The 11241-nt window shown below is 34.3% G+C and overlaps 1 protein-coding gene across 2 annotated transcripts; it reads left to right on the top strand.

Moving 5' to 3' along the window:
- The first annotated feature begins 2034 nt into the window (after nucleotides 1-2034).
- On the top strand, nucleotides 2035-11215 carry LOC138325721 (ceramide kinase-like). 2 transcript variants are annotated; one of them, XM_069271560.1, is made up of 10 exons: nucleotides 2035-2387; nucleotides 5376-5579; nucleotides 6019-6147; nucleotides 6478-6541; nucleotides 6928-7142; nucleotides 7437-7583; nucleotides 7733-7831; nucleotides 8287-8465; nucleotides 9031-9170; nucleotides 9715-11215. In XM_069271560.1, exons 1-10 carry the CDS (start codon nucleotides 2261-2263, stop codon nucleotides 9755-9757), a joined length of 1347 nt encoding a protein of 448 aa, XP_069127661.1. In that variant the 5' UTR covers nucleotides 2035-2260; the 3' UTR covers nucleotides 9758-11215. The 2 variants fall into 2 exon arrangements, with proteins under 2 accessions (XP_069127661.1, XP_069127660.1); XM_069271559.1 differs by having other exon boundaries at nucleotides 7730-7831.
- The last annotated feature ends 26 nt before the right edge of the window (nucleotides 11216-11241 follow it).

Raw genomic sequence — 11241 nt, 5'->3', positions numbered from 1 at the left:
TTTCAGCCCAATCCATTTCCTGTCCCAGATTTTAGCCTTTCGAGATGACTATATCGATCCTATATACCGACCTTCCGGAGTCATCAGTTCCATTAACGAATAAAAAATGTGGGTTAAATCATCCTACTGCATATGTGCCTCCACGAGTGTCACGTGACCAGTTTAGGTATGTTTTTCCTATCCACAGTTCGACTCCGCCCAAGGAAGAAGAGAAACAAGGGAGATAATTTTGGTGTGTGACAGGATGCACCTGTCACCCAAACTGTGTCTTCGAGTCCGTTCATAGGTGTTTAATGATTGTAACTCGATCTAGACCTCCCTCCGTGGAAACCGACACCATCGTCCGTAAATGCCGCCACGAATTCCCGTCTAGTGAGACAGCTTTGCTGTAGCAGTCATAAATCATGTTGTAATGCGAGGTGCCAGGTTCGCGAAGACGGTCCATTCATTGTACACAACAACACCAAACCTTTTAAGGAATAAAACAACAAAAAGATGTTCCTTTTATCAGATTAAATGCGAAAAAAAAACACCAACATATAGTGATATTCACGCTTACACTAGAAAGGAATTTTATAAAATATTTTATGGTACGGCATACCTAATGACGTCATTAGCTGCTGTCAACTTGTTTCTGCTTTAGATCGGACATGAGAAGGCATACCAATCTATTAATTTTAGTACACTTCCAGGGGTGAAAGATGACATTGTGGTATGCGTAACGAGTCAATAGGTTCAAATCATACACATACACTACGAATCAGGTTCAGTATTCAGTTCAATAAAATAAATAGATTGAATATAGATCTTGTTTTGTGTGAAAATAATTTTTTATTTGATTCTCGCTCACTTTCACTTGGAAAAAGTACTAGCGCCTTTTTGTTAATATTGTGTCTAGAACACCAAGGTTTACTGGTAACGACAACTGTCAATGACGAAACACAAAGAGCAAAACTTTTGTTGGAAATAAAGACATTTCTGACACAAAGATAATTCTTTATTTACACAGAAAACAGTAGATGGAAGGAATAAACTTTTATTTAGTTATTAGTTGATAATGGTAATTGAGTAATCGTCTAAATTATGTAATTTTGGATTTCGTCGCTTTGATAACATATTAAACACATGCTCAATTATCATTATTACTTAAGTTTGTTTCGAGATATCTATCTTCACTGAGACGACACTTTATAACTCTGTACTTTCCGGATAAAGTTAATGGGAGATTTTAAAGTTTCAGAGAGAAATTGGTGCATCTTATATTTGTTCAGTGGCTTTACAGTCAAATCGTTCTATGAAGATCATTCAGGTAACAAAGACAAATCTTTACAGCAAAATAGTCGCTATCAACAGGTTAATGTGGTGACTACCATTTAGAACCCAGAGAGGGGTCTTATTAAGCAAGGTATGTGGCCTTTATACAGAGATGGCCGCTTGGCAGACTTTACTAATAATTTGAATATAAAGCGTGTTCTAATATAATGTATTTATTTTAGTTTTCCAAAAGGAAACTCATTCATTCTCAGTACACATAACAAGGGTTGTTAATATAAATACATGTAGTTATCAAGAAATAGCTGGTTTTGTGCATACTATTTTAGAAAAAGTTAATTTCAGGGGCACGATTTTGCATGACTCTATGGAGAAAGCGCCCATACTTTAAATGAACGATACTTAAGTAACATATCATATATCCTCCGTGAACATTGTAATGAATACCTACAAATATGATTCCTGAACAGTGTTATAGATATACTGATCCAATAAAGATTTTACGAACACGTACACTTAAATAAAATATTTTGTCTTGTCCCTACTAATCATCACTTAACACTTATTATAACAAAATACTATTTTTAACCTAACGCCAACCAGCGTATCCTGCGTGACGATAGAACAAAGATTATCTGTACCTGATTCTGACCTCAGATAACAACTGATGATTTCACCTGGTGGTAGGCACGATACAGGAACTACTCTACAGCGAGGCCTGTGTATATAAACGGAAGGCAAGCGGGTATATACCTCAGACAATCGAACGACAGGGTAACAGCCACACGGCAGTATCAGTTTAATAGTATTGCATCGTCGCCAACATTAATTAGCATATTAATCTTTCTGGTTGACATTTGCAAAAAATAACGTTGTATGACACTTAATTAATTTACTTGTGTATTTAAATATATGGTTACGCGACGAGCGATTACTTTATGTTACTAAAAGCCTAGAGTCCGTTGTGTGTGAAACAGAGCTAAGGGACATGGATAAAACCAGTTTTAAAATGTTTTTGTCAAGAAAAACAGGACAGAAAGCTTCTGCCATGGATGTATCGCTGACAGAAAATGCTTTGACTTGGACGTGTAATTTGCAGTCTAACAAAACCCCAGGTAAGACATGTTGCCGCCAATTTCAGATGTTCTATTTGGTCTATTTTTTTACTAAAACTACCTTGATTTATTTTCCGGATTATACTGATATATTGTAGATTTGAAATAATCAGTTTTATTAATAAGTTTTTTTTATCTTTATTGATCTGATTTTGATTTTTAATAATGTTTTTTTTTCTTTGAGAAATGCGTCTTTTGCAGCCTCCCACCTTTACTATCGACCTCCCGTTCATGCAGCATTCTGCAAAATTTTGGTATTTACCAATAACACAAATATTTTCGAACCCATGTAACAAAGGCTGGGGATATCATTCATCGAACAACTCTCTGTACAGATGTTGAAGAAATTACCATTTGAATCTCTGTACACATATTAGAGATATCATCATTTGAACTCTTTTACAAATCACCTTTCGAATCTCTGTACAATTGTTGGGAATATCATCCTTCAAACCTTTGTACAGATCACCCTTCGAATCTCTGTACAATTGTTGGGAATATTTTCCTTCAAACCTTTGTACATATCACCCTTCGAATCTCTGTACTAATATTGGGGATACCATCCTTCAAACCTTTGTACAAATCACCCTTCGAATTTATGTACAAATATTGGGGATATCATCCTTCAAACCCTTGTACAAATCACCCTTCGAATCTCTGTATAAATGTTTGGGATATCAGCCTTCGAATCTTGTACAAATCACCCTTCGAATCTCTGTAAAAATTATTGGGGATGTCATTTCAAACCCTTGTGCAAATCACCCTTCGAATCACTTTACATATATTGATGATATCATCTGTACAAATGTTTAGGGAATCACCCTTCGAATCACTGTACATATATTGATGATATCATCTGTACAAATGTTTAGGGAATCACCCTTCGAATCTCTGTACATTTATTGAGGATATCATCTGTACAAATGTTTAGGGATTCACCCTTCGAACCCTTGTACAAATGTTTGACATATCATTTTTCAAATCCTTATTGGGGAAACTATTTGAGTCTCTGTAAAATGTTGTGGATTCACTTTGTTGACCTCAATAGGAAGAATAAAAAAAAGAACATAAATGTCGTCGTTTCGCTTGTTTCATGGTTTGTCGTCTACCCGATGTAACCATCAGACAGCATATCTACATAACACTCCGATCTTATCGACATTACTTATATACACTCTCTACTTGTATCGCGGCCAGACAATGTTGACACGAAAAGGTAAACATAGGGTCGTTTGAAAATACAAACAATCCAAACTCGTTTTAGGTCAGAAAATTATTGAATGGATATTTGATTGACAATAAACACATACACTCGAGTAAATTTGCGTGAATACAATTGTAAAATCGAAATTGAAACCCATAAGTGACGAATACAAGTGTGTTTTTTTTAATCATAATTGGTTATGACCACATTTGCACGTAAAAGATTCGTTTATTTGCAGGAACCGACTGCATTAAAGGGGTATGTTGTTTTAAATTGTTAAGAGTGTCTAAATGGGAATTCCTCCGAACAGTGCAACGTATAACATTTATATAGATACGACATTAATTTAGATGTGGCATAACGGGGAAATATCTATTTTTTTCAGTTATCTATTGCAAATCATAAGGATTGATGACTTAAATTGCGAAAATCATTTAAGAGTACAGACAAAAAATATATATTGCCTCGCAACCATTAGGTCATTACAGAACATGTAACTTTAACACGTTGGTTAAACAAAATTTGTTAAGTAATCAAAGTTTATGGAATCGACCCTAAAAGACACATTCAAGCTTTTCTAGTATTCACCTGAAGTTAAGGTCTCAAAACTGCTGCTCTCTACACCATTCGATGCCGCTTTAAACACTTATGGATATGACCCAGTTTCGTTTAAAGTACAAGAATAGATCTATGTAGTGTCTATGATGAGTAAAAAGGACAACATATGAAGCAATCAATACGGATCGATTTGTCATGTCAAGGTTTATAGTTATAGACATAGGGATTTAAATCCTGGATGTTCAAAGTGAAGTGTTCACAGATCAGGTAGATTCTCGTGTACAGATGTCATGGTTTACGGCGTAAAGCCTGTCTCAATAAAATGCTGGTTCAGATATATCTAAAATTGATTATCGTGTTGTATTTTAAAATGACTTATCATGAATGAGTACTATATTTGAAGGTTTTATCACATTACAACTGTCAGTATTGTTACTGTAAACAAACTGTATTTCGCGTGCGATTTAATTGTGGAAATTTCGCGCGACCCACGTAATTGTACAATCGTTTATCTATGAATATAAACGAATATTTACTTCTTCATACCGCGAACGGTAATCTACGCAAACTGGTTTTGAAATGAAAATCGCGAAAATTAGTAGCCGCCAAAGCAAGTCGATTTACAGCATTTGTTATGGAATCCTATACAGGCATGTGTAATGTTCTTTAGGCACGCCTGGGATGGGAAACCAAAGACAATCTAGTTTATATAATATTGTTTTGACAGGAAACAGGGTATACTTATTTGTATCTTTGATAATTTTTGCCTGCTGTACAAGGTGTGTTAGTTATGTCTTTGAAGATTGTTTTTCTCTTTTTGGTTTGCTTTTTATTGCGGGCAAAATCAATACAAAGAAACAGTGATTGCTGCTATTCATGTCTCCTTATTTGGTATCATGTCTTCCTGCAAAACCTGTACTTGTACAAGTGCACTCTATATTTTGTTATGCTGATATGTTATTCAAAATTATACACCGTAACATTTTGACAGGTTTCATATGTCCTCTCCTTATCATTTAAACAGCTATGTGGTTATTTTTGCACGTCATCTAAATTGTTTAGTCGTCTTGCTTGTCTATTTTTATCTATATAATTCGATAAGACGAATATTACACTGGATAAGGGCATTTAAAATCCAAATCTCAAATAATTGAAAAAACATTAAAGTATAATCTGTTCATTAAAAAAAATGCGTAATTGATTTTTTCTTTCTTTTTCTATTACAGTGAAATCGATATGTACAGAAGATATTCTGGCAATACACCCCGTTAAAACTGGAACTGACGTCCTTGAGCCCAATATGCTGACGTACAGACTGTTCTTTGTAGAGCATTTTCCACAAAGAGTTATGAGGATGGAGTCCATTGCATTATCCTTGAACTCGTCTGATGCTTTCTCTTTCTTAACAAAAATCAACAACGTAATCCAAGGTAAAACCCAGTCCGTTAATTTAGCGAAATCATATCCCTTTGTTCATTCATTCACTTACTCACGTGTTTCAAATCATTAATACGTAATATGCTGTCTAAACCATTCATGCTTTTTATAAAGTTTGGGCATTCCTTTTAAGCCTTATTATTCACCAGTTTTCTTTTATCTTTGAGATAAAAGCAAATTAAAATCCCAAAATAGAAGATAAGTGCTGTAAGTTCCTAAACTGGATAATAATTTCACTGATAACTAAAGACACATAATGACTTTATCAGGCCTAATCCTTTTTCACTTTTTCCAGTAGCGATGGTACTTAAGTTCTTTTCAGTATTAATGAAGATAGTGGAACATGTATTAATTGCACAATTTTAACGATGGAAAAATAAAATGACTTCTACTGATGAATAATTCATTGTTATCAAATTGCAATACATGTAGGTTCTCAAAGACCAAGGCGTCTCCTTGTGTTCATCAACCCAATAAGCGGAAGGAAGAAGGGCACGACCGTCTACCGGAAGCAGATGGCGCCACTCTTTCGAGTTTGTGGTATCGAATTGAATGTTGTTGGTACGTGACAGGGATCCTCAACGTTGTAATGATGTTATAGAATGTATTTTATAAAAAATGGAAATGTGGAATATCACACGCCTTAGTTATTCAGCTCATGCTAATATACTGCCATCAATTTTCCCGACATTAAAACACCTTTACCGGTTAATGTTTCAAAGCTTTTATTATAGCAGTCATTTGATATTCATATCATAATGTCGTCGTATTAATGCATAAAATGTCGATTTGTTTACCATCTAAAAGTGATAAACCATTATTTATCATGTACAAATTGCATTATAAGGTATTAAACAAAGCTGTATCATGTCTGGCTTCTTTGTATTTCAGTAACTAAGCGGCGACAACATATATCGTCTGTGCTAGATGAATACGATCTCACTTCAATAGATGGGTAAGAATTTTCGTGTAGGTTATTTCATTTCCTCTTTAAAAAGAAATGTTTAAATAATTAATTGATTTTATTCCGCACGGATGTTTATATATGGACTGCTTTTCATTCCTTTGGTCGTCTATGAAAGTGTGAGTTTAAGTCAAGGTGAATATTTCAACCAACAAAAGAGTGTTCAGATTTTAGATGACTATTTCAAATAGTTTAACGACAGAGTGACATAAAGACATTTTCTATTTACAACATAATTTCACGTAAAGAACTAAACATACAAACTAGTGTTCATCATCAACGAAGTATTTGTTTTTTGTGTCTTTGAATATTCTCCTTCTTTTTACCGTTAAACGATTTATTTTCAACCTTATTTTGACACCATTATTTGATTACAGAATTGTAACAGTTGGGGGAGATGGACTTTATAGTGAGTGCGTGGATGCCTTACTCCGTAAGCAGCATCCAAATAAGGACATTGAATTAGACACGCCTACTTCTCCAGTGTGTGATATCCCAGTAGGCATCATTCCTGCAGGAACCGGAAACGTCCTGGTTGAATTTCTAAATGGCACCAAAGATATAGAAACTGCTGTTTTACACATAATCAAAGGTAAATATATTGTGGAAGTCGATTGACGGTTTAACCATGGATTGAGTACATATGTACACCTAATATAGTTTGCTGACGGGATTTGCCAATAAAACATAAGACGCTTAATCTTTCTAGACAGCAGATACTTTTCCTCACATTTATTTAAGCTAGCAAGTTTGGTGTTTTGAATTCATACATGTGTATTCATCAATTAATAATTTTTTTCGAGGTATTGTTATCGCGCTTTCGTTGATTTCATTTCTTTGAGAGTGTCTCTATGCACATGTAATATAAATTATTTTGTTATTTCAGGCAAAACAACTTCATCCAATGTTGCTGGTCTTTACCAGAACAACAAATTGACTGTATTTGCCGGACTTGTTCTTGGATTCGGCCTGTGTGGTGAAATGGTGAGAGATTGTGAGAAGATGAGATGGTTAGGACCGACGAGACATTCTGGTACGTAGAACATTGTTATACATTTCTGTTAACAAACTGTTAAAACGATCATTAAAATGCCAAATCAAAATATTGAATTTGAGTAGATAGAACTAACCACTTGATATATTTTTCCCGAACTAGTGTCTTCATTTTTATATTGACAGTAGCTCCTCTCAGGGCGTTTTTCCAGAGGCGGACGATCGATCTGGATGTTACTTCTACACAGACCTCAACGACAAATATAAAGGACAGCGTCGGACAGAAATGTGAGTGCCTTTTGTGATAAAAAGGTTCCAGCTTTTTTTTTGTAACGTATTAAAATTGCCTCACTCAAACAACGCAAGTTTATCTTAGACATCAAAGACAAATACATGTATTTTGTAACATGAAATGTTAGTCAAATAATCTTTGGTTGTTTGGATTGTCTCCATAATTCCGTTACCAGAAACATCCGTGGTTAGTTCACGAACATTGATACACAAATCATGTAGTGTTCATATTCATGAATCCATAGCAACCACTACAACAACAACGATTTGTATACAATATTAAAACATAATTATGATATTGAGTTTGCGTCTGTCGTAAAGCCTATACTTATTATTGTTATAAGACCAACTTATTACACCTTATTGCAACTAAATCGCACGCGAAAATAAGCCGGTTTACTGTAGTACTTATTGAACTTTTATATCATCATCAATATTTTATTTGTCCATAGGTCGTCTGTCTGGCCCGATGTATAGTTTGGACATGTGGGTACCGACACTTGTTAACGGCCCTAGGAGGATGAAGCCTACATTCGGAGACACATCACTAGCCTTACATGCCGTCCACAAGTGTAGCTTTGTAGACCATCTCCGACACTTACTCAAGGTCAACAGCAGGCAATCGGGATGCGTAAGTGTCACGTTATTGGTGATAACTTCACTAGTCACTAATATTGTTAAAGATTTGAAACTGATTTTGTTAAAGATACTCCACCGCTGACAAATGGTATTTTTTCTCTATCAAAAACAGGAGCAGACAAATAAGTATTTTTCTTCAGTTACAAAAGTTACTTACTTTACACCATTACCACCATTGTAAAGTTCGAGCTTCTAATTTTACTTCAAGATAAAACTATTAAAATAATTAATTGCATCCCGGAAAAATTCCCGTGGCACTATGTCCTATATGGTATCAAGTACTGATTGGGCATTCACCAAAAGCAAAAGAAATTCTTTTTGGTTATTTTTTGTGTTAATTAGAAATATATATACATGATTAAACACCAATTACTGTTCAAATGATGAGTATCGTTTATGCTCTGTCGGCGGTCAAGCATCTTTAACGAACTAAATTTCTCCGGAAATATTTTCTCTTTATTGGAAATTTCCGATAGAATGATTTTAAAGAACCATGAAATATCATGATCGATATATTTTTATGACTTTGGACTTTTTTTCATCTTATTGTTCCTTAGTTCGATTACGATTTTGTGAAGACCATACAAGGAACCGGATTTGAGGTTAGTCTACAAGGCTCCCAGGGATCCACACGGAAATATTACATAAACCATGACGGTGAACATACACTACTGACATCGCCGACATTCCAAGTCAGGTAAGGGACTTTAATACACACTGTAATGCAGGTATCCAAATCATATTATCTGCTAATTTACAGTTTTGGTTAAATGTAGTTTTGATAATCAAACCAACGGAAATTGCTTTCATAAGAACCTTAAGGAAAGTATCTTCTATAAAACTTGTTAATAGTTTTATTGCATAAAATTTGTTCCTCATTGCCACTTGAATATCATTGGATACCGTGACTTACTGTAAATCAGCTAATTTTCGAGTGCGATTGAATTTTGCGTAATTGGAATAAAAAAATACCAAAATAAATCGCCGCGGTAGTATCATTCCTTGATGGAGTGTATAGTGTAGTCCTTAGGATTGTAAATCGCAAAATTAAATCGTCACGGAAATGTACTTAGGTATGGAAACGCGAAAATAAGTTGATTTACAATAACCCGGACTGGACTATTACGGTTTTAATATGGCTAATATAATTTGGAATATTTGGAATTATATTACAAGTTATTTATTATATCAGTTGTGACTTGTTCTTCGTGTTATTGATAAATACTTTTGTTTTGTTTCAGATTACACCAAGGTGCTATCAAATTGTTTGGGACAAGGGCATGAGTGATCGTTGTCGGTTATCCTACACACAAACCTAATCTAGTCAATTTCAGTATTATCTTTTTTTCACAATGCCTGTTTACAGTTGTATCTACATCTATTGACATAAACTTAGGATCTTAGACATACAAGATTATGGGATGCCTGCAGCGTTCGATCAAGGATATGAAGGACCAGCTAATGTGATAAGTAAAAACTATTTATTTATGTCGGTAATTCATTTAAAGTTCCAAAAGAACAACAAACACCTCAGCGAATGTTCAAAGGAAAAGAACATATCTCAGTTGTTATTTCAAGCGACAAATAAAATATATCTGGTAATATCCAGATAGATTTTACGATTTAGTATATTTTCCAATTTTACCATGGGTATACATAAATCGTCGAAGGATTTGGCGTACAGGATTTCCCTATTAAAATACAACATGACGCCAAAATAATGATTCAGTGACCATACGACGACATCCCCAGTGTACCAAGGCACAACGAGATAACATGAAGTATGTATACCAATGGTCAAAAGAGAAGCTAGCATAGCCTAAGCACCTTGTGACGATTAGAGGGAACCTTGTCTCACTGCAAACTGTTACATTGTACTAGGACATTATGTTCCTGGAGTCAAAGAAATTGAATTACAATACGTCTGTCATGATAAAGAAAGCAAGATTAAGGAAATCCCTTAACGTCTTTTTAACTAATGTCTCTGTAATGATTTTATATCTTAATATTGGAGGAAACCTTTTATCCATTTAACGTTGACGAAACTGGGGCTCGAGGTTATATGTAATATTTTATACAATTAATATTATGGGACTGTGGTGGATCACAAGATTACATACAGCATTATATATAGCCGGCAGTATTATTTTTGAATAACTTATTAAGATGTTTTACATTGCCAATTGTTACTTGTTTATATGAATTTTTTAAGTACTTTATATTTTTGATCATTTATAGAATGTATATATTTTTGTTTATTTTTATCACGATTATTTAAGTCAGTAGCTTCGGTTTTTTGTATGAATTATAAGGTTTATCGCATCATAATTATAGAGTAGTTGAATTTATGAAAAAAACATGCTGTATTCAACGACCAGCGTTTGAAGATAGTTCTTCTCAACGAGGACGAATCATATTTTCAAATCGTATTTGTAGCAATTCATTTTGTATGTGTCCATTATCAAACCATATTGCTCCTCTAAAAGCTGTGTACCTGTAAAATGTGTTTTTATGCACCCCTACCAATCGTCATTATACAACTATTTTATACCTGTCTGTGAGTTAGGGTCAACATGAAATACCAGCGATTCGTGATAACTGTCAACCAGCTTTTCCATTTATGATCTTATGTTCCATTTATAATCTTATATGATGTTTTTATCTAATATTTATATACATTTTTGATTGAAATCAAGTCCCATGTTCTGACTTTGAACAATGGTTTGTACAATGCATTATATACTATTGAACAAATAAAAAGTCCTTTG

Source organism: Argopecten irradians, chromosome 6 (assembly GCF_041381155.1).
Source record: "Argopecten irradians isolate NY chromosome 6, Ai_NY, whole genome shotgun sequence".
Classification (NCBI taxonomy): domain Eukaryota; kingdom Metazoa; phylum Mollusca; class Bivalvia; order Pectinida; family Pectinidae; genus Argopecten; species Argopecten irradians.
The sequence above is the reverse complement of the archived record's forward strand: the minus strand, read 5'-3'. Positions and strand labels throughout refer to the sequence as shown.

What these genes read in the sequence shown, in the direction of transcription:
- LOC138325721 (XM_069271559.1), top strand. Translation starts at nt 2,261, where the DNA reads ATGGATAAAACCAGTTTTAAAATGTTTTTGTCAAGAAAAACAGGACAG. An exon ending in GGACAGCGTCGGACAGAAAT is followed by an intron (nt 7,832 to 8,286) that starts GTGAGTGCCTTT and finishes ATTTGTCCATAG; the next exon opens with GTCGTCTGTCTGGCCCGATG. An exon ending in TCGCCGACATTCCAAGTCAG is followed by an intron (nt 9,171 to 9,714) that starts GTAAGGGACTTT and finishes GTTTTGTTTCAG; the next exon opens with ATTACACCAAGGTGCTATCA.